This window comes from Oxyura jamaicensis, chromosome 19, assembly GCF_011077185.1.
Source record: "Oxyura jamaicensis isolate SHBP4307 breed ruddy duck chromosome 19, BPBGC_Ojam_1.0, whole genome shotgun sequence".
Lineage (NCBI taxonomy): Eukaryota > Metazoa > Chordata > Aves > Anseriformes > Anatidae > Oxyura > Oxyura jamaicensis.
In genome coordinates, this window is record NC_048911.1 from 6,134,668 (window position 1) to 6,157,029 (window position 22,362).

General features: G+C 55.9%; 2 protein-coding genes across 4 annotated transcripts; both read left to right on the top strand.

Moving 5' to 3' along the window:
* Positions 1-469: 469 nt before the first annotated feature.
* WDR81 (WD repeat domain 81) lies at positions 470-10,798 on the top strand. Its single transcript, XM_035342862.1, has 10 exons — positions 470-4,068; positions 4,447-4,554; positions 4,660-4,850; positions 6,712-6,902; positions 7,166-7,331; positions 7,503-7,668; positions 7,980-8,678; positions 8,848-8,993; positions 9,195-9,374; positions 10,285-10,798. The coding sequence occupies exons 1-10, from the start codon at positions 495-497 to the stop codon at positions 10,609-10,611; spliced, it is 5,748 nt and encodes a 1,915-aa protein (XP_035198753.1). The 5' UTR covers positions 470-494; the 3' UTR covers positions 10,612-10,798.
* A 2,338-nt stretch (positions 10,799-13,136) lies between these two features.
* SERPINF2 (serpin family F member 2) lies at positions 13,137-21,050 on the top strand. Of its 3 annotated transcripts, none has more exons than XM_035342879.1 (9): positions 13,137-13,256; positions 14,366-14,429; positions 15,108-15,170; positions 16,173-16,581; positions 16,875-17,018; positions 17,212-17,415; positions 18,252-18,394; positions 18,984-19,188; positions 20,009-21,050. In XM_035342879.1, the coding sequence occupies exons 2-9, from the start codon at positions 14,370-14,372 to the stop codon at positions 20,332-20,334; spliced, it is 1,554 nt and encodes a 517-aa protein (XP_035198770.1). In that variant the 5' UTR covers positions 13,137-13,256; positions 14,366-14,369; the 3' UTR covers positions 20,335-21,050. The 3 variants fall into 3 exon arrangements, with proteins under 3 accessions (XP_035198770.1, XP_035198768.1, XP_035198767.1); XM_035342877.1 differs by having other exon boundaries at positions 13,208-13,256; positions 14,348-14,429; XM_035342876.1 differs by lacking the exon at positions 13,137-13,256 and adding an exon at positions 13,765-13,895.
* The last annotated feature ends 1,312 nt before the right edge of the window (positions 21,051-22,362 follow it).

Sequence of the window (22,362 nt, forward strand, 5' to 3'; positions counted from 1 at the left end):
CCCCCCCGTGCCCCCTGACGCTGGCACTGTGGCTGCTGAGGGCCCATTGTGTCCCCTCTCGGTCCCCCTCCATCCCCTCTCAGCCCCCTCCATCCCCCCCCAGTCCCCCTCCATCCCTTCTCAGTCCTCCTCTGTCCTCTCTTGGTCCCTTCCATCCCTTCTCGGTCCCCCTCCGTCCCCTTTTGGTTCCCCTTCGTCCCTTCACAGCCCCCTCCATACCCTGTGTCTCCTCCATCCCTTCTCTGTCCCCCTCCATCCCCTCTTGGTCCCCTTCCACCCCCCCCCCTCCATCCCCTCTCGGCCCCCTCCATCCCTCCTCCACCCCTCCAGCTGTGCTCTTAGGCCGAACCCCTCCAAGCAGCTGGGGGACAGAAGCGATCCAAGGGGCGCTGCGGCCTCACCGGGGGATTTAGGGCTCCGGGGGGACGCTGCCACGCTCACCCGCTCACCCCCAGCCTTCCCGGGCCCCTTTTCCTCTCCCATCAGGAGCCACCATGGAGGGCTTCCTCCGCAGCGTGGAGAAGGACCTGAACATCGACCGCCGGCAGCTGGCGGCCGCCGCCGAGGGGACGCACGTCACGGCGCTGGTCCCGCTGAAATGGCTGGCCAGCCTGAAGGAGCGCCGCGTGCTGCCCGGCCTGTGCCCGCGGCCCGAGGGGCTGAGCGAGGTGGAGGTGAGGACCTTCCTGCAGCGCTCCGTGCAGAAGCTGCCGGCGGGCTGGACGCGGGTGGAGATCCACGGGCTGAGGAAGGAGCGCCTGGCGCAGCCCCTCCGCGTCCCACCCGCCTCCGTCGAGCCCCGCAACGGCAGCCCCGAGACGCTGCACGGCTTCATGCACCGCGTTGCCTCGCAGAACTACCGCAACCTGTGGTGCCGGGCTCACGGCCGCTACGTGCGGCCGTACCGGCACGCTCACGCGCCGCCCGCCGTGCTGGCCCTCGACGCTCTCCGGGTTGCCTTGCAGAAGGCGTACGGCTGCCCCGTCCTCCCGGTGGGTAAGAACGCGCCCGGTGCTTCCCCCGCCAAGGAGAGCGCTGCGAGGGGGAGCCCCTCCTGCCCCAACGTGCTGCAGGCCGAGGCTCTGCTGGAGTCGGCCGAGATGCTGTACGTCGTCTACCCGTACGTGCAGTACTGCCTGCACGACATCGTGACTTTCAGCCCGGCGAAGCTCACCAACAGCCACGCCAAGATCCTCTTCCTCCTCTTCCACGTGCTGCAGGCCATGAGGGCCTGTCACCAAGCGGGGCTGGCTTGCGGCGCCTTCTCCCTGCACGACGTGGCCGTGGATGAGAAGCTCTGCAGCCGGCTCCGGGTGAACTTCAGAGAGTACGAGGGACCCAGGAAGGAGGAAGCGAACGCGGAGGCCGGGCTGGAACGACTGAGCGAGCAAAGCGGCGCCGGGGCACGAGAGGAGGCGGTGAGGTGCTCCACCTGCCAGAAGGACCTCCGGGACCTGGTGTTGCAGTGGGTACACGGGCGGGTTAGCAACTTCGACTACCTGATGCGTTTAAACAGCTTGGCTGGGAGGAGAATGGGAGACCCCAACTACCACCCGGTTCTGCCCTGGGTGGTGGACTTCACCACCAAAAACGGCAAGTTCAGGGACCTGAGGAAATCCAAATTCCGCCTCAACAAGGGGGACAAGCAGCTGGACTTCACCTACGAGATGACCAAGCAGGCGTTCGTCGCTGGCGGGTCAAGCGGGGAGCAGCTCCACGTCCCCCATCACATCTCCGACGTCCTCTCAGATATCACCTACTACGTGTACACGGCTCGGAGGACGCCCAAGTCGGTGCTGTGCTGCCACGTGAGGTCCCAGTGGGAGCCCAACGAGTACCCGGCCAGCATGGAGCGCATGCAGAGCTGGACCCCGGACGAGTGCATCCCGGAGTTTTATACGGACCCCTCCATCTTCCGATCCATCCACCCGGACATGCCCGACCTGGACGTGCCGTCGTGGTGCAGCTCCTACGAGGAGTTCATCGAAGTCCACCGCATGCTGCTGGAGAGTCGGGAGGTCTCTCAGGACCTCCACCACTGGATCGATCTCACGTTCGGATACAAGCTGCTGGGGAAGGACGCTGTCAAGGAGAAGAACGTCTGCCTCCACCTGGTAGACAACCACACGCACCTGACCACCTACGGGGTGGTGCAGCTCTTCGACCAGCCCCACCCCAGGCGCATGGTGGGACCTGCCTACACGCCCGCTGAAGCTCCGGCCATCGCCCGGCCCCTGCTCCAGAACATCAGGGAGGCCGTGGTTTTGGAGGACATCCAGGGCCCGGGGACTGATGCAGTTAACGGGCTGGTCCTGGAGGCAACTCCCAGCGAAACCACCTGGGCCGGCGAGAAATCCGTCGCCGGTGAGGATGATTTAGAGCAAGGCACGGAGGCCCTGGATTCGATTTCTGCACCCAGCAGAGCTCCCGATCAGCCCTGCCCCGCCGTGCCTTCAGCACAGCCCGCCGCCCTCCCTGCTTATTCTGCTGAAGGCAAGGCCTCGGGGGTCCGACCCCTCCGCCGGAGCAAGGCGGGTGCTGCGGATCAGGCCGACAGGGATGACGTGAAGATCTCCCTTCCCGAAGGCTTCAATCCGCTCCAGGCCTTGGAAGAACTGGAGAAATTGGACAATTTCTTGGTGAAGGGCTTGAGCAGTGAGATGCAGCTGATGGAGCAGCCCTGGGAGGAGCCGCTGCTGGGTCTCTCGGACCTCTTCCAGAGGGACATGCAGGCGTTGGGCATTCTGGTGGCTGAGATAATATTTGCGCCGAGGATTCGCCCTTCGAAGCCCGACGCGTCCCTGCTGGAGCGGTTCCTGATGGTGCGCAACCTGTGCCGCTACCACCCCAAGGAGATCCCGGCCCCGCTCCAGCACGTGCTGCACGTCCTGCTGCAGCTGAGCGTGCCCGTGGAGAAGCTTCTGAAGACCAGGCTGGGCAAGGTGCAGCTCTTTGAGTACAAACCCATCTCCCAGGGCCTGCCCCCGCCGTGTCCCACGCAGCTCCTCAGTCCCTTCAGCTCGATCGTCCCCTTCCCCACCTACTTCCCAGCTCTGCACAAATTCATCTTCACCTACCAGGCGAAGAAGGTGGAGGATGAAGGTGAGGGCCGGGAGCTGGTTTTCCAGCTGTGGCAGCAGCTGGAGGGGATCCTTTCCGAAATCACTCCCGAAGGCTTGGAGATTCTCCTGCCCTTCATACTGTCCCTGATGTCCGAGGAGAACACCGCCGTCTACGCGGCGTGGTACCTCTTCGAGCCTATAGCTAAATCCCTCGGCCCAAAGAACGCCAATAAATACCTGCTCAAACCCTTGATCGGAGCGTACGAGACGCCCTGCTACCGCCACGGCAGGTTCTACCTGTACACGGACTGCTTCGTGGCCCAGCTGATCGTGCGCCTGGGCCTGCAGCCCTTCCTCCTCAACCTGCTGCCGCACATCCTGCAGATCCTCGTTGGCGTCGAGAGCTCGCGGGAGGAGAGCAAATCCCTCCTCGGCGCGGCGGAAGACGACGAGAGCGGAGGGGGCAGCCCGGTGTCGTGTGTGTTCGGGGAGGAGATGAAAATGGACGTGGAGCACGGCTCTGCCGCCCTCGACCTCCTCGACTACACCTCCGGAGTCAGCTTCCACGACCAGGCCTACCTGCCCGAGGGCGAGGACTTCCAGAGCGGCCTCTACGTCGGGGAGTCCCTGCAGCCGCAGGAGCAGGAGCTGCTCAGCCTGGGGCGGCTGAGCGACAAGAGCAGCGCCAGCGAGGTGTCGCTGGGAGAGGACAGACCCGCCGACGGGGACTCGCAGAAGGACAAGAGCAGCCTGAAGTCCGTGGACAGCAGCCAGGACCTGAAGCAGAGCGAGGAGTCGGAGGAGGAGGAGGAGGAGCACGAGGACGAGGAGCACGAGGACGCTGCGGTCGAGGCGGAGCTGGCGGTGGCCAGGGATGCTGGCGCCGCTGCGGACGCCGGCACCTCCGTGGATGTCACCCTGGCTGATGACAGCAGCGAGCCAGAGGATGGGGAGGGAGAGGAGCTGCCGGACCACTCGGAGGACAAAGAGCAGACCATACTCCTGGGTGAGGCCCTGCTAGGGCTTGGGCCTTTCTGCTGGGTGCGGCAAATACCCAGAAAAAAAGCAGCGAGCGGGAGAAGGGGAGAGCCAGACCTGTCCTGGAGAAGTGGATCCAGGTTCGGGGCTGTCTCTTGTCCCGTCTCAGGGACGGTGATGAAACCACCCTAAAAGGTCCGTTCCCACTGAAGCGTGTGGAGCTGGCACGGCTGCGGGGCTGCAGCAGGAGGAGGTTTGGGGTGAAAGCACGGCTTTCCGCAGTTTGCCAACAAACCAGAGACCCGGGGAGCCGCCTGCGGGGCGGGCAGGGTCTGGGAAAGCGGCGGGCGATAGCTAATCTGCGCCGCGCCAGGCTCTGTCCTTGCGACTGTTTGTTGTTTTGCAGACACAGCCTGTAAGATGGTGAGGTGGCTCTCGGCCAAGCTGGGCCCCACCGTCACGTCCCGCTTCATCGCCAGGAACCTGCTCCGTCTGCTCACGTCCTGCTACGTCGGTAAGGTCTGCTCCTCACACCCCGGGACCCCGGGGTGGGTTCTGCTGGGTGCCACGTGGCTTGGGTTAGCCCGCTGCTTCAGCTCGTGGTGTTGTCTCTGGGCAGGCCCCACCAGGCAGCAGTTTGTACCGAGCAGCGATGAGAACGGTCCCCTGAGTACGGGAAATATCTACCAGAAGCGGCCGGTCCTGGGAGATCAGGTGTCCAAGCCGGTGCTGGCCTGTCTCGTGCACGTGGCGTACCTGTACGGAGAGCCTGTCCTCACCTACCAGTACCTGCCCTACATCAGCTACCTGGTTAGTATTGCCTTCTCCTCCTCTTCTCGTCTAGGTTGGGGTGGGAGCTCTGGCCAGGCACCCGAGGAGGGGAGAGGATGCATAGCAAACGCGCTCCAGCCTCCTTCGTGAGAGCTGTGCTCAGCTGAACCCCCCCCCGGGGCAGCGTGGGCTGAGCAGCTCTCGCTGTGTCAGGGCGTGCGGGAGCCTTGGCCGGGAAGGGGCTGTGCTGGTGCAGCCAGGAGCGATGCTCTGACCCCCTGCCACGAGCTCCAGGCTGCTTCCAGCCAAGGACACGGCTGTGCACGCGGGCTTTGCCGCTCAGCGAGCCCAGGCCACCGCAGCCCTTCCTTCCCCATTTCAGCGGTGGGCTTTCCCCGCCAGACCTTTTTGCTGGCACCCGGAGAAAAAAACGATTCTCTTCTGCTTTGCAGGGCTGAGACGGAGCTGGCGTGGGGTGGGACCGGGACAACGGGCAGACAGACTGCAGTGGCATTGCTGGGGCGAGCGGTTTTACAGGGGGACAGGGAGATGTCAAAGGAGTTTTTTATATAAAAAAGGACTGGCAAGACGTAGAAACTTTTCATTTTGAAATGCTTAGCTGCATAGCAAGAAGAAAGTGTGTGTAATGCAGCTGGTTGGAAAAACAAACCATTTCTCATCCTTTTTTTTTTTTTTTTTTTCCGAATGGTTTAAGCAGGCTTATTTTTCACATCGCTCCTTTTTAGCGGATATAAACACTTGGGTTTCTGATTGTTGTTCAAATGGAAAACGTCAATGGCTTTCTGATCATTTAAGCTCAGAGGGAAGGAGGCCACAGCTGCTCACTTAAAACAAACAAAAAAAAAAGCGCTGTCAGTTTTTCCAGCGTGGAAGGGGCGATTTTTCATGGGGGGGGGGGGGGAGAAAAAAAATCCTGTTTTTCAGCAAAATCGCTCTCCACCCAACTGCGATCGCGGCTCCAGCTGTTCTGCTCTGCTGTGCTCAAGTTATTGCTCGGGGGGCGATGGGGAGACGAATGCTCCTGTGAATAGCGTTTGGCAACCCGAGCTGAAAGCGGAGGGTCACAAGTTGGATCAAGTCAGCCCTTCGCGGAGGATTTGGCAGAGCAGATATACTTTGCGAGGGGAAGAGCCTCTGTGATGAGCTGGAAGATGGCAGGTGTACAAGAAATATAGTGGAAACCGGGACGTGTTTGTGGGTTTTGTTCTCGACTCTCTTTGCTTGGGTGTTTGGTTTGTCTAGGAGTTAGGGAAGAGAATCTAGACAAACCTTTTAGTCTTGCTGCTGGCACCGTGAACTAGTTGGCGTCGCTGTAACCATCACTGGTACGTTCTCAGCAAAAAAAGGATGCGCTCCTCTGCCTCGAGAAGTTGTTAGCTGGATTTCCTGAAGTCGGCAGGTTTGCCCGGGCTTTGTGCCTTGGATGTTTTGTGCAAGGACAGTTCCTCGGCAGCCTGCGCATCCAGGCGTAACGTGGCACGTCTGTCATCAGCTTCCCCTCCTCCGGTGCCGCTGAAGGATGCGGTGCCCAGGCTGGTGATGCTCTGGGCCAGCCCACGATTGTCTGTCTCCCCTCTCGACTTTCTCAGCTGCCAGGAGCATTCTGCAGGGAGATGCCCTCCAGAAGACGCGCCCAGTTTGGGGCTGTCCACTTCTCTCCAGGCTCCTTTTTTGTCCTTCCATCTGCCCTTTGGTTCAGGCTCACCCCTCGAGCACCAGACCTGAGTCGCTGCTCAGTTTCCTCTCCTGCAGCCTGTGGCTGGTGCTGGGCTTTGAGGCCGAGCTGAGGCAATCCTGGGATCGCCCTCGATGCGTCCTGCCGGGGACGTAGTGGCCCGGGCACAAAAAGAGCCCTGGCACTGGAGGACTCCTTTTGCAGGTCGCACCCGGCGGCGGGTCCGGCGGCGGGCGGCTGAACAGCCGGAAGGAAGCAGGGCTGCTGGCGGCCGTGATGCTGACGCAGAAGATCGTGGTGTGTCTGTCGGACACCACGCTCATGGACATCCTCCCCAAAATCAGCCAGGAGGTGCTGCTGCCGGTGCTGGGCTTCCTCACTTCGCTGGCCGTCGGGTAAGCGCTGCAGTCCGCGGTGTCTTCGGCCACAGCTTGCAGCATGCAAAATCTGGGGTGTGGGAAAAGGTCTGTGAGGGTCTGATGATTTGGGGGATTGTGGGGCTGTTCCTACCCGGATGTGCACGTCCTTGTACTGGTCTGCAGTGTGTGCTCGAGACCTGGTAACGCCTGAAAACATGATACAAGACAGGAGGTGGGAAGCAGAGGAGGGGAAAAGGGATACGTGTAGGACAAGCTGGTGCAATGGATGTTCTCTTCAGTTTCCCCAGTGGTGCCCAGGCCCGTATCGTCCTCTGCGTTAAGACAATCAGCCTCATTGCCTTGATCTGCCTGCGGATCGGGCAGGAGATGGTGCAGCAGCATCTGAGCGACACGGTGAGGAACTTCTTCGGGGCCTTCTCGCTGCTGCAGGAGCTGCAGGACCAGGTCAGTGATGTGCGAGGGGTGCTCCTGCCATCGGCCCCGTGCGTGGTGGACACACCTGCATACACCAGCACCGGTGTCAGCAGCGCCCAGCCCAGGCTCTGTGTGTGTATGTGTGTAATTACGGGGTGAGAGCGTCTGATTTTGGGAATCTTGCTGTTTTCTCCCGTCCAGGGATTGACGGCGGAGTCGCTGAGCAGCTGCGAGGTGCCAGTGATGGAGGTGCCCCTCTCAGATGGGAAGCTGCTGGCCCTGGATCCGGCCGTGCTGATGGAGTTACAGAAGGTGTTTAACCCTGAGATGGCCTACATCACCTACATCCCCTTCTCTTGCTTGCTAGGTACGGCTTGGCTCCCTTCTCCTGGGCTTTGCGAGAGCTCCTCGCTCTGCGCATGCGTGTGTGACCTCAATTCAAGAGAAATCACAGGGCATAGGGGTCCTGGGGGAAACTCAGCTTCTGCCTGGTGGCTTGGTCTGCCTGTGGTGTCGGGAACCCACCAGCACTTCAGGCTGCTTTGGCTGGGAACGGCGTGTGGCTGCCTTGGGGGGTGTTGTGTTCACGGCCCGGTGCTGCGCCCCGTTCTGTCGCTGATGGGGGGGGGATGAAGGCGAGGAAATCCCTTCCCTGGGAGCCCTGCTGTCTCTTTTCAGGCGATGTCATCCGGACGGTTGTGCCCAACTACTTGCTGGTCGAGAAGCTGGCCAGCCTCTACCTGGAAACCGTGAACCCAAAGAGCCTGCAGGCGGTTAGCCTCGAGCAAGCACCGAGCGCGGCGGGCTCGGACCAGGACACGCGAGGGACCGAGCCGCTCCCTAGCCACCACGAGGACAGCCACTCCGGTACTTTCGGCAGCGTGCTGGTGGGGAACCGCATCCAGGTTCCTGTGGACACGCAGCGGGAAGGTCTGGGCTTACTTCGCCTCGGCGCTGGCACCGACGGTTTTATTCCGAGCTCGTCCAGCGAGGAAAACGCTCTGAAGCACGACCTGCCTCGCAGCACCCACATGCTGTGCGGGAACTGGCTGGCCTACTGGCAGTACGAGATCGGGGTGAACCAACACGACCCCCGCTTCCACTTCCACCAGATCAAGCTGCAGAGCTTCTCAGGGCATTCGGGGGCCATCAAGTGCGTGGCGCCGCTCGGCAGCGAGGACTTCTTCCTCAGCGGCAGCAAGGACAAAACCGTCCGCCTCTGGCCCCTGTACAACTACGGGGATGGCACCAGCGAGGTGCCGCCGCGGTTCACCTACGCCGAGCACAAGAAGTCCGTTTTCTACGTGAGCCAGCTGGAGGCATCGCAGCACGTGGTGAGCTGCGACGGCACCGTGCACATCTGGGACCAGTTCACAGGTAAGGGAAAGGGTGAGGGCTGGGGTGAACTGGTCCGGTCCTCAAAGACAGGGGCCATACTGAATTTTGATGGCTTTTGCTAAAAAAAAACACAGCACAGAGACTGGATATCCGCCGTGCAGCTTCTCCGTACGTTTACTGCCGTAACCGATCTGTCCCGTCTTCACAGGCAAACTTCTCCGGACTTTTGACGAGTTAGACAACAAGGTCCCCATCACAGCGGTGACCACCATGCCACCTCCCTACCACAGCATCTCCGTGGCCAGCGCGGACTCCGTGCTGCGTTTCATTGACCACAGGAAGCCAGGACTGCAGGTAGGGAGCCTGTTGCTTTGCAAGCCAGCCTCCTTCAGGCTTGCCCGTGGCTTCCATGTGCTTAGTAAAGCGATCCTGGCTGGTCCAAAGCCAGCTGTGATGACTCCGCGGAAGCCAGTTGTGCCCCAAGGTCTCTTGTCCCCTAAATTGTGGATCCCCTGGTCCTTCAGCCCCTTGGTAACTGGACTCTCTCTGTTGCAGCACGAATTTCGGCTGGCCAGTGGGGTGAGCGCCGGGCTGATCCGCTGCTTGGCTGTCAGCCCGAGCGGGCGCAGCGTTATGGCTGGCTTCTCCTCTGGTTTCATTGTGCTGCTGGACACCAGGACAGGACTCATCATGCGGGGGTGGCCTGCCCACGAGGGAGACATCCTGCAGATCAAGGTGAGAGGTTCAGCTGGGGGCTAGTGGGGGGCTGCTTCATGGGCCTTGCTGGTCCGTGGAGGGTGTGTGGAGCATCCTGACGTGCTGCTTGGCAAAGCTCAGCTGCTCCATCCTTGGGGCTTTCCTCCAGCCCTTGCTGTGTCCTTAAGTGGCTGCTTGGGCTCTCCTGCCCTGTGGTTTGTGCTGCAGGCAGGCGCTCTCACTCCAGCCTGTACTGAACAGGGATCAGCCCTCCCAAGATCTGCACTGGGGCAGGGAGTAGCCACATGTCCTGCGAGGAGGCGAATATGTTGCTCCTCCTCGGGGCTGTCAGCCCCTCTTGGAGAGTGTGGCTCTAATGAGTAACTCTTGTCCATATTTACCCATCCCCAGGGAGCAGCAATGGGGCTCCAGTGTCCTCGACCCAAATGCAGGTTAAGCAAAGTTCACTGGGGTGGGTTGTTTACCCTCTCACTATCTCTTCTAATAAGCTCTCCGGGCTTCTATCTTCAGCAGCTTTTCCTGCTGAGAGCACCCCAGTTCCTTGTCCCTGAGAAGGAAAATAACTTGGTGGTTTAATGAGAGGGGAGACCACATGATGATCTCGTTACCCACTGCAGTAGTAACAGATAATGAATTAGATGAGTACCAGCAGCTTGTTAAGAAGAGATGCAGCCCATCTCTTGGACACTGAATAGTGCTGGAGGTGGCTACCAGCTACCAGAGAGTCCTGTAGCTTTTGGTGTCCACCTGGACGCCTCGTTAATACTGTCCAGTACTGTCAGCTGCTTCGAAAAAGGCTGGGGCTGTCCTAGAGGATTGCACCAAGACCGTTGGACTATTGGCAGCTACCTGCTAGGCTCATTTCCAGGATGGGTTTGGGAATCTTTACTGCAACAGTGTTGGTTCACTGGCGCTTCATCTCCAACAGGCTGCAGAGGGCAACGTGCTGATCAGCTCCTCTTCGGATCATTCCCTGACCATCTGGAAGGAACTGGAACAGAAACCTTTGCACCACTACAAATCTGCATCCGAACCCATCCACGCGTTTGACCTCTACGGCAATGAAGTGGTCGCGGGCACCGTGGCCAACAAGATCGGTGTCTACTCCATGCTGGAGTCCTCAGCCCTGCCCATCAGCACCACCAAGCTGAGCTCGGAGAATTTCCGGGGTACTCTGACCAGCCTGGCGGTGCTGCCCACAAAATGCCACCTCCTGCTGGGCTCGGACAACGGCGTGATACGCCTCCTGGCGTAGCAGCCCCAGCCCAGGAGCTTGTGGCCGTCCCACAGCTCTGGTTGTAGAGCTGAAAGCCGGCAGCGCCGCTCGCAGAAGAGGCAGGGTTAGGTGTTTCTGAACGGACGATGCAGGGGGGAGGTGTACTCGTGGGTGAGCACTTGGTAAAGCATCTCTAACCTCTTTCTCTATCTTTAAAAAAAAAAAAAAAAAAAAAAAGAAAAAAAAAACCAAAAATGAGAAACCTCCACTGCTGCTGGGAGAAATATTGGGTGTTGTAGGTCACTGTCACCCCTGCAGAGAGGCCTGGAGCTTTCTGTACCACGTGTGCCTGATCCCCAGGGGACTGTGAGCTGCCCTCCAGTGAAATGTGGACCGTGGGTGTCCTCCTCCCTTCCATCGGGGGGTAAGAGGTAGCCCTCGACACGAATCCAACAGTTTAGCTGACACGAATCCAACAGTTTAGCTGACACGAATCCAACAGTTTAGCTGACACGAATCCAACAGTTTAGCTGCTGCCATCTGCACTCACCCTTCGCACTCCACTCCTGACCAACTGAACAGCCCTACTGGGACAGGGTAGGTGGGCGCTGCTGCGTGGTGCCCGGCTTCTCCTCCTCCTCTGCTCCGTGGGTTGGAGGCCCAGAGGATGCACTCATTTTGAGGTTGTGCCGCCCAAGTGAGAGCCTGTTTGGGAGGAGGAGAGGTTAACTAGAGCACTCCTGTTGCCTTACTGGGCCCAGCGCAAAGTAGGAAGGCAGGTCAGCCAAGGCAGGAGCCCCGTATCTGCTCCACGGGTTCAGGAATGAGCTGCTGCAGAGGGATTGTTTGGGATGTGACCCTCGGGAGAGGCCAGAACGAGGCGCTTCCATCAGGGTTTGTGCTTCTGCAGTAGGAAGGTGGGGATGGATTGTTGCTGGTTCCTGCCCCGGCAGCGCTGCATCCCGTAATTACCAGCGGGGTGAGGAATGCGGCGCGCTGTGCGTTGGCAGAGTTTCTCAAGCAATTCCCTTTCTCATCCTCTCTCCTTTGTGCTGGTCAGACTCTCGGGGAAGACAGAACAGCAGAAAGGTGCTCAGTTCTGCCCCTTCTCGCCGTAGGGTGAGAACGTGGGGGCACAACCCAGCATGGTCCCCTTCTGGCCTCCCCTTTGGGGCAGCCCTGTTTGCTCCCACTCCTCTGTAACCCAGAGGTGAGGAGGACGCTCTTTGACCCGGCAGCAGGAGCAGTTGCCTCACTTCTCTCACAGCGCTTTTCCCATCCATCCTTCAGCCTCAGTCAGAGCCAGTATCGGGGGGAGCGGGAAGCTCTCCTCTTGGGCAGAGGAGGAGCCTGCTCTGAGTTGTCCTGGAAGGGGAAAGGGCTTCCCCCCGCTGCCAGTCCCTCCGAGCCAGGGAGCTGGGCAGGCTGCCCTCCGCTTCCAGGAGGGTGGGGAGGCGAGCGCTTGGTCCTGGCTATCCTTCTGACCCAAGGGGAGCTCTCAGTCCCGTGTTGCCTATTAACCATTTGCAATAGATGTAAATATTTACTTCTAATAAACTCTTTGAAAGAGATGCGCACGAGTGTGTGGGGGAGCGCTCGGTGCCGGGCTGGGTGCGCTGGAGGGGCCCAGGCGTGGCGCGGTGGCTCGCTGCGTTGGCTGCAGCTCTGCATTCGGGCACCGCTCGTGGTCCTGGAAGAGGGATGCTGAGAAGATGCCCTGGCTGTAAGGTAGGGCTGCTGCACAGGGCTTGGATCTGCTTTCCAAGGGGAAGAAGCTCCCTGTGTTGCAGTGCTCCGTCCCCAGGGAGTTTCGGGTTGCACAGCTCCAGCTCCGTTTGTTCCCACTGCCTGGGGCGAGTTTGGAAATGGTGAGCTGTCACAGGGAAACGATGTCTGCAACTGCTGCAATCCTTAGGAACTCCTGTCACGCTGAGGACGTGGCCGGGGCCGTATCCCATGCTGGGAAGGATCACTTTCGTCTGCATACGGCACGAAACTGGACAGCACTGCTGGAGTTCTGCCTGCCCCCAGGACCTTTCCTCCGTACCGGAGCAGTGGATGCGCCGCGGGGCTCTGGCAGGGCTCTGGTTCCTGCTGTGCCCCAGGGAGGCAGCAGCTGCTCTCAGATGCCCAGCCTGCACGCTGCTGGGTCCGTGGCCACGGGGCCCCGGGCACCTGCTCGCTGTTAAAAATCTCGTGCTCGCTGCAGCTGGGCTGCGGGGAGGAAATCGCTGAGGCTCTCTGCAAAGAAAATTCCCAACCTAGAGAGAGCCCCGTGGCAGAAAATACCAAGCCCTATGTTTTCACTGGAGTTATGAATAAAAGGGTGCACTCCCAGCACGGGGAGTGCATGGAAAGCAGAGCCCCTGTTACGACAGCTGACTTCTCCCACCAGCAGAAATAAAGTTTCAGAGCTGGTAAACTCAAGGTTAACGCTGTTTTCAACGTGCAGCAGCACGAAGCGTCTCCCCATCTCCAGAAACACCACAAACTCACTCTTTTGCCCCAAACAAATGTTTAACCGGATGCTGTAAGTCAATATTTGCTTGCCAAATTCCCAGATAGGGGGTGGTGCTGAAGGTCGCTCTCGGTGGGTCGGAGGGCTGGGCAAGAGGCTGTGCCCCATGCAGAGCCATCGGCCGGGCCAAAGCAGGTGCCAGCTCCAACGTGGACACCAACAACAGGTAAGGGGAACACAAAGGAGGATTTGATGAGAAATGGGGGCATTTCCAAGGAGCAATAGCGCTTTCCTGGGCGAGGGCGTGGATCTGGCAGAGTTAAAGGATGGGCACTACACGTGTGGGGTGCTGGGGGTGGTATGCGGCTGCAGGATTTGGGGTGAGGGGGAATGACGGTGGCCTCAAGTTTTGCTGCTGCTGCTTGGCAGCTGGGGTTGCAGCCCAGCAGTTTCAGGTCAAAGCTGGGACTGCCTGGAGAGTGGAAAGCAGCCCCAGGGATTCAGCACGCGGCAACCACGGCAACGCCTGGGTTCTGGATGGAGGGTCCACGTTAAGGAGAAGAGGGGTTTTTGAGAATAGGGGTTATTTCTGTTGGAGCAGGAAAAGTAGCTGGTTGAAGCGGTGGCCAGGGGGAGGGTGGGGTTTCATCCATGCTCCTGGAAGCTCCCCCTGTCCTGTACTGGAACTGAAGCACAGGGGAGGGAGAGGCCGGGTTTGCCGGCAAAGAGGGGAAGGCAAGTGCTGGGAAGGGGAGGACTCTGTTCCAGGACTAATTGCTGATAAATTGTGCTGGTACCAAGCTTCCTACCTCCAAATCCCCTCCCAGGCAGCACTTGCTGAGTGCCTGTGGCCCCGCAGAGGCAGGTTAGTATCCCTTCTCAGAAGAGCTGGGGCACAGCCGACAAAGGATGCCGTGCCCACAGCTCGGTGCTTTGCACGGGGAGGGAGCAGAGGCTCTCGTCTTCTTCCAGAGGCACAAGGTGTGTAGGGCTGATTAGGGAAATACCATTTGCAATCCAGATGAATGAGGGCGTTGGGGTCAGCAACGCAGTTTCCAAGCAGGAAAGCGTCGTGCAGGAGCCTGGCTGTGGTTACAGCTCTGCTCCGGCACCGGTCCCCCGTTCCTCTCTGATTTCTCTGCCTTGGCGTTGGACCCAGGAGTCCTGTGTTGTTTCTTTGCAGCATTGTTCATCTCCCTGCTGCTTTCTGCAAGCTCCTGCGCCAACCTGTTTGGCCAGGTTGATAATTTTCTCCCTGTAGACCTGAATAAGCTCAGCTTGCTGCTGCCAGGCAGCTGGAAATAACTCCTCTCTCAGCTGGTCCTTCTGTTCCAGAAATATGGTGTTGCTCTGGGGGCTGTTGCTGCTCTGCCTATCTGCTCTGCACAGTCAGCTACGGGTAAGTCGCTTCCCTCCCGTGGTTTTTGGAGCCTCTCCTGGCCAGCAAAAAAGGGCAAAGGCAGCGAGGTTGGGCTCCAGCCTCTGGGGCAAATACTGCCCGACGTTTCTGTGTGAGCTGTGGAGGACATTGCTCCCCTGCTACGGCGTCAGCTTGTGCCCCAGTGCAGGAGGGTTTCTAATCTGCCTTTCCCTGTCTAAAATGTTGGTGGATGTTCCCTTTACTCAAGGGAATTTCTGTAAAAAAAATATTTAGAAACTTGGCTTCAATTGTATTTAGTGCCATGACATTCAGGGGTTAAGAGGACATTGTTTTAATAACAGCTTTGTTTCCCCTCTGTTTTAAATCGGGATCCCTTTGAGATCTGAGATTTCATAACCGACTAAAGAATACATTATTTCATACCCTTCTTACCCGGGCTCTAAACAAATCCAGCAGCATTTGCGGCCTCTCCCAGCTCCTGCTCGTGTCCATGTCCCCTCAGCGGACCCCACTGTCCCCATTCTTTCTGCATCCTAAAGCCTTGTCCCTGCTACAGCCACACGAGCACCTCAGGACTGCTGCAGCCAGTCTGGCCTGGCCCCACGGGCACGTGTTAGGAGTAGGGGCAGAGAAGGCAGACTCTGGAAATTCAGAGGAAATTTATCTGGGACCTGACTTGGCCGTTTGTCTTTCCAGCTCCCTTCGGCTCAGGCCATTGAGCAACGGCGTCTCTCCTTAGACGAGGCTGTGAACCTGAAGGTAAGCAGCCACTGGTCCCATCCCAGGGACTTGCTCTTACGCCGTGTGCTTGCGGTGGTTTTCCAGGACGAGTCCAGGCGGCAGTGGCAGTGCAAGAAGTCCGTTTTGTGTGGGTTTCCCTCCCTGTCTCGCCCACTGCTGCTGCCGATGCTGTGTTGGATGCTCCAGCCCAGGTAGCTGGGCAGCACGGAGTAAATGTCGGTAGCTGATTGTGCAGGGACTGGCGGGTGAATTATTTCACTTCTGTCTGCTAAGGGAGGGCGAAGAAAACAACTAGCTACGAGGGTGAGGAGAAAGGCTCGTAGCTGATGCTAACCATCGGGTCTGGCTCTGACCGAGCAGCAGAGGAATGTCATCCAAATGCTGGTGAGAACAGCGAGATCTGAGGCAAAAGCACGTGTTTAAGACCCCGCAAATAGAAGGACAGTAGCAGCAGTGCTATAGTCTAAAGCTTAGACAACTGGAAAATGAGGATTTTGGAAAGAAAAGCAATGGAATAAAACAGACGAGTCAAGAGGAGACAGATGCCTGGAGGAGGATCTGAGCCAGAACGGATCAAGGCTGTGACAGCAGCAGAGGGTGCTGACCGATGCATGAGGCAGATCCGCAGTCCCAAAATATGTGAGAGGAGGAGGTGAAACCAAGGTTGAGGCTGATGGATCTATAAACAGGGAAGGCACGGGACAGGTGCTGAGCAGGTGGCGGCTCCTGTCCCCGCAGCAGGTCTGCTGGGTTCATTTACCTGGGGAGGGCCCTGCGAGCAGGCAGAGGGGGAACCACTGCAAGCCCCCGACTCGAGTCCATTTTCCTGGCATAAAAGACATTCCGGTTTCCAACCTTACGGAGCTGCCATTAACCTCAAGGTTAAAACATAAATCGAAGCAAGGCCGCCAGGAGAGTAGAGAAGTCAGTGTTCTCAGCCCATTTAGCTGTACAGCCAAACCCATCAGGGAGGCAGTACTCCTGCTCTCCCACTGCTCTACCCTTCTCGTTTCTCCCCAGGACCTGAAAGGAGATGGGGACGTACTGTCTGCTCTGCCGGGAGCTGTCCCAACCCTGCCGGATGCAAAGCTGGCAGGCACCTGGGAGGAGACCTACGGAACCATGTCACCTTTCCGCACCACCCCAGAAGGAATCGAGAATGATGAGAGCCCTGAAGATACGGCCACAGCTGGGGCTGGGAACTGTCACGGGGAGGAACCGGCTGTGGAAGTCCCCTCTTCCGAGGAGGAAGGAGAGGATGAAGGCAACCAAAGCTGTGACATAACCTGGAAGAAGAGCCAGAGGCTAGCAAACGGGTTGATGAAATTCAGCATCGATCTCCTGAGAGAGGTCCAGCAGGAGTCTGACAGAAGCAACGTGATCCTGTCTCCCCTCAGCATCGCCTTCGCCTTGTCCCACCTGGCGCTGGGTAAATTCTGTGCTACAGAAGTGCTGCTTTCTCCTTTCCCTGCACCCCCTCCTGAAGGTACCAAGAGCCAATGTGCAAAATGCTGCACCTTCCACTTAATCTCACTCCCGCAGCTTTAATTAGGGATGTTACAATTAAAGCTGCCCTCTGTGGCCTGGGCTGAGGCTTCTCCTCTCACATTTCTCCAGCGTCTTTCGTAAGGCACCCTATTTTTCTGAAAGGAGGCAGCGAGAGTAATGTCCCCGTTTTCCACTACACGGGCACGAACTAACGGCAATTTGCCTTTGCTTTAGGAGCAGCAAACCAGACCGAGAAGCACCTGCTGGAGGCGATGCACCTGGAATCCGTGCGCTGTCCCCACCACATGCTGAGCACCCTTCGCAGAAGGCTGGCGGAAACCACGCTCAGCCTCGCTTCGCGGCTGTACCTGCAGAAAGGTGAGAGCTGGCTCAGGTGGTCCCCAGGGACGTGGGATACAACTCTCAGAGTGACACCGAGAGATGGAAGCGTGCTGCTGTGCTGGGGAGATGTCTCTGTTTCCCTCAGTGCTTCCCCTGGGGAGCGTCATGCGTACCGAGCAATTTTTTTCGAGGTATGGTGACTTCATATGGAATTTTTCCTCTCTGCTAGGACTGGAGGTGAAAGAGAAGTTCCTGGAGGATTCAGAGAAATTCTATGGGGCGAAGCCTGTGAGCCTTTCTGGGAGCAGTGAGGATGACCTCGAGGCCATAAACAAGTGGGTAAAGGAGGCAACTAATGGGCAAATACCCACCTTCCTGCAGCAGCTCCCTGAAAACACGGTGATGCTCTTGCTCAATGCAATCCATTTCCATGGTGAGCTCCACAGGTCTTACTTTTCAAGCCTGATCATCTCGAGGAATAGTTAGAAATCTAGTTTCCTGCCAAGGCTGTAGTTGAACGGCATCTCTTTTTATTGCTTCCTGCTAGTCAATCTGCTTGTTCTTTTCTTGTGCATCTGCTGTTCCTCTTGCTTTGATTTCTTTACAGTCATGATTCCCAACTCTTTCACATGTGCTAAAAATGTTGCTCGACTGTAGAGCCCGGGATGCAGAAGGTGGAACCTGTGGTATTTTGGCATCCTGGTTCAGGATCCCAGACAGCAGCACATCCCTGCTCACCTTACCCAAAGCAGGTCACATGCAGCCCGCTGCACACCAACCACACAGCTTGGAGGCAGCTTCTGCGGCTTTATTTCTGACTACAGTGTGGTGGTCAGGCACGTGTTCCTCTTTTAACTCCCCGAGAGCTGTGCATCAAAGACCAAATGCTTCCAGGGTAAATCTGCGAATATTTTTAGCTTGGTTTTGGAGCACCCGTTTCACTGCATGGAACACAGAAGCGACACTTTTCATTTTTTCAAAGCACTTCACAAGCATACATGGCTTTATCTTCATAGCCTTCGGTAATCTCCCACGCTGAGGCATGAGGATAAATCCTAGTTCCTTTTGTTATCCCGTAGCCTCTCTCTGGAAGATAAGGGCTTCCTCTTGCTAGGGTTCCTCCAGCCTCGGTACCGATTTCGCTGTATTTCTACTTGCCTGGTCTCTATCCGCCTCGTCTGAGAACTCGCGATAGGAGCGACAGCTAGGCAGTTTGTGTCTTCCTACCCAACTGTAACTTCACTGAATTCCCAACTTTTATTTCGATAGGGTTTTGGAGGAACAAGTTTGATGCTGCCTTCACTTCACCAGATGTATTCCACCTCGACGATGATTTTGTGGTCTCAGTTGAGATGATGAAAGCCCAGAGGTACCCCCTGAGCTCGTTCACACTGGAGTCCCACGACGTTCAGGTAGGGCTCTCTAAAAGCACTGCAGGTTTTGACTGGATTTTCCTCTTGCTATTTTATTTCACTGACTGCAACTATTCTCTTTAAAATACAAATGCTTTTTTAACAAAAATAGCACACACACAATTTTAATAAGCATCATTTGTCCTTGCTGCTAGCAAGGATGTTGAACTTTTGCTCTCAGTCTCTTGGAAAAAACACAGCTATTCCCACTAAGTGAGAATTAACATAATTTTACAGCTCCGAGTTAAAATGAATGAGAAAATGTGGAAAGGAGTTCCCTTAAACACTGCACTGTTGGAGTCCTTCAGGATACAGCTAATGCAAGCGTGGGTACAATGTTTATACATGTAAGCTTCCACCCTGCCACGTGTTTAATCTGTACCAGTCCGTGGCTAAAGACTAAAACCCAATGCTGTTATTCCAACAACCTTTATCCCCCTGAAGAACTCAGGCACCTTCCCAACAGGTTGTTTTTGTCCTACAGCTACACTGGCTCTATAGATGAACCAGAAAAAGAATACGTTAAAAACGTGACTTTCTGGACTTTCCTTCCTCTTCTATAAATTCTTCTGGTTGGTTTTCTTTCCAGGTGGCCAAGTTTCCCTTTAAGGGTAACGTGAGTTTTGTGGTCATTGTGCCGAACCAGTACAGTTGGAACACCTCTCACGTGCTGGAGAACTTCCCTTACGGACAGCTATGCAGGCTTTTCCCCAGAGAGGTACCCACCACAGTGAAGATACCCAAAATGAAATTGGATTACCAGCTGGAACTCAACAGTGTTCTCAGGCAAATGGGTAAGGATTTGGGCGGAATAAGCGAATCTGATCAATCTGCATGGCATCTGTTCACTAGCACTAAAAACTACCAGCCTTGTTTCGAAAGCTGTGCCTCACAGCTTTGCTCCAGATAACATCCAAACCCTTCATTTCTTATTCCTCTCCTCTTCCTTACTCTCTGCTTGCCTAGCACCAACTGTTTTGCTCTAACGAGATGATACTATAGGGAAGGCAGCTTTCTCACTTCCTCAAAATCCTTATGAGCTCTTCCTATTCCCCTATTTGTAGCCAAGACCAACTTCCCTCTGTGTGTCAACTTTCTTTGTCATTTAAAATGGTGCAGGACATATAAATTGCCGAGAGAACGCAGATCACAAAATCTGGGATTGAGAGCTTATAGAAATTAAACACTATCCACTGAATCTCTAGAGGAGAATAAATAGAGTTTACTTTTTTTGTTGTTGTTGTAAATTGCTTAAAAAAAAATCTCCTCTGTAAAACCATTTCCAGCCTAACAGGAAAGAAACTTCAGACTTGCTGTTCCTTTTTAAGGAAGGCCTGAAGTTCTTACACCACTGCTCCAAAAGAGGCAGACAAAGCATGTAAAAACTGTTCTGTTTTTGGCACCCTTAGCTCTTCGTACTGTGAGGGACGGGAGAACCTGGTAGGACTGCAGCTTTTGTTGTGGTTGCCTGCCAGTTCTGCTGTCCTCCATGCTGGACAATGCGTGTAAAAAGAAATCAGGGAACTGCTTTCTTTAGAATTCCTGCAATTTTTGAGGAAAATTGGTCGGTGGCACCAAACGGGAAAGGCTAATTTAAGTTTCATTTCTCCGTAGGTCTCCAGGAGCTGTTCACAAACCCAAACCTCCAGAAGATCTCAGATGAGTCTCTTTTTGTATCCAGTATCCAGCATCAGTCCAGCCTGGAGCTTAAAGAAGACGGGGTGGAAGGATCTGCAGCTACCAGCGTTGGGATATCACGCTCGCTCTCGGCCTTCAGCCTTGACCAGCCCTTTCTCTTCATCATCTTTGAAGAAGCAATGGGCATCCCGCTTTTTATAGGCAGTGTCCAGAACCCTAACCCCAATGCTGCTCCCCAGCTAAAAGAGCCACGGCACTCGCCTGATGCAAGAGATAACAAGGAGTACCCCATGCCCAAATAAGAGAGGAGCAGAGCCTAAGCAACCTGGGACTGCCACCTGGCCCTCTGGACCCGCTAAGAGGGGCCTCCTGTCACTGGAGACCTCCCTTCGAGGCCACAGAAGGCAATCCTTTGCTTGTTTTCCTTTACAGATCCCTAGAGACCGGCCCTGGGATATCCCATTCCAGCCTTGAGAAGCTTTTCCTGGCTGAGGTTCCCCTCTGTTGACCCTGAAAAGCTTGCTTTGCCTCTCAGGCCTGGAAGAGAGGCTTCCTTGTCCCCAGACTCTTATTAGAGTCTTTATTAAGCTCTTATTAGAGTCCCCCATAGCCCGGAATTATCATTAGCATCTGGCAGCTTGGACAGCAGCCAGGGATATTAATACGGCTCTTCCTTCCGCAGTTCCTGTGAACATGCATTCCTCAAAGTGTTCCTCTAAAAACTATCCGTGCCCACCTAGAAAACGACCTCTAAATCAACTGGAGTAGCACCCAGTTGTCTGCCCCGGGATGAGGCAGAGCCATTTCGGACAGGCTCTTCTCAGACATTGCCTTTTCCCCACTCCTTGGCTGTTGGGGTCTACAGCGAGGGAAACCCCTTTGGATCCTTACCTCCAGTCCTTTTCCTGGGAAATTCTAGGTTCTTGAGTAACGCTAGATTTTTCATGGCTTATTTTATAAAGCGTTTTTTAGTAATTTTTATGTTGGCAGAATAATAAAGAGTAAAGCAGAAAGACATTGGCTTAAGGTGTTACATTCAAAGATCAAACTAAGAAATAGGCAAGCAGCTTGAACGATCGCAAATATTAGAAGAAAAAAAAAATACCCTGGGCATTAAAGACACAAAGATAGGAGGGGATTTGCAAAGGCTCTGCTCCTTGCTGTACCTTGTCACAGATGATAATGGGGAGTCCAATAAGCTTTGGGCATCTCACTTGCAGAGTTCATTTGCAAAGTGTGTTTGACTCACTTGTTCAGCGCTGCCTTTGTGACAAGAGCAGAACTCCTTGAACAGGGCACGAGCTGAGAGGCACTGGGACCAGGAGGGCATGTGAACAGCAGTGCACTGATAAGCAGAGATACAGCAGGCCTTATCCTTTCTCTGGAGCTCTAGAGCAAAACCTGACCCCTGATGACAGCTGCCAAGAGATTCGAAGATGTCGATTAGGCATCTATCTGGGAATTGGTGGGCTACTCGTGGCTTCGCAGCACAATCCTGTGAACGTTTGCAATGGTTTCCAGAGAAAGGAGGGGCAGACTGTGATGCCTGTAGCTGAATGTCAGTGCTTTCACCTTGCTGTTGCAAAAGGCAGTATCTTGTCACAGCTTCATTACTGTCTGAGGTGGGAGCAACTCCCTAGCTCCTTGTTCAGATGTAGCAGTGCACATCTGGAGTGAGCTATCACGAAAGATCCTTGGGAACCCTCCACCCCACCAAGCCATCCACTGCTACACAAAAAGGTCAGACTAACTCACCGTTGCCTGCCGTGCTGCAGCTATTTCTGTATAAAACCACGGCTGTCCGTAGCAGATTCTGCTCCTGAACTCCCTCAGCTTCTGGGTAGAAAGTATGGTGCTCTGTTTTTGTGAAATAGCAGTTACAGAGCATGAGGGCCATCCTTCTGGCAGTGTTTTCCTAACTCGGGAAGTCTGCCTTCCCTCAAAGGAAGGCGCAGAATGCTTCTGGGAGCCTCCGTCCCTGAATAGTCTGCACCATCTGCTGGAATAAGAGAAGGACTGACTCACTAACCATGAATTTCAGGGATGCAGGAGACTTTGGGGAATAAAAAGTACTGGCTCAAACCTGCAATTACACATTTCTAGTCGTCTAAAAGGGGAAAAATGGCTAAAGATAATGCCTACCCCTGTGACCAATGCAATGACACGCACCCTTCAAAAAGAGGATGTAATTATGGGGCCATATAATTCTAACAAGCAAACCCACAAGAATCCATCCCTACTATATGGGCATAGCTCTAGCCCACAGGAACATTTTAGCTCACTTATTTATACAGGTTCATTCCTAACGTTCAGAAATACCATCCCATACC

Bases quoted from the DNA above. Each gene is read 5' to 3' on its own strand.
- WDR81 (XM_035342862.1), top strand. From the start codon at position 495: ATGGAGGGCTTCCTCCGCAGCGTGGAGAAGGACCTGAACATCGACCGC. The intron at 4,555-4,659 runs GTAAGGTCTGCT...GTCTCTGGGCAG, and splicing joins GCTCACGTCCTGCTACGTCG to GCCCCACCAGGCAGCAGTTT. The intron at 7,332-7,502 runs GTCAGTGATGTG...TCTCCCGTCCAG, and splicing joins TGCAGGAGCTGCAGGACCAG to GGATTGACGGCGGAGTCGCT.
- SERPINF2 (XM_035342879.1), top strand. From the start codon at position 14,370: ATGGTGTTGCTCTGGGGGCTGTTGCTGCTCTGCCTATCTGCTCTGCAC. The intron at 14,430-15,107 runs GTAAGTCGCTTC...TTGTCTTTCCAG, and splicing joins CTCTGCACAGTCAGCTACGG to CTCCCTTCGGCTCAGGCCAT. The intron at 18,395-18,983 runs GTAGGGCTCTCT...TTTTCTTTCCAG, and splicing joins TGGAGTCCCACGACGTTCAG to GTGGCCAAGTTTCCCTTTAA.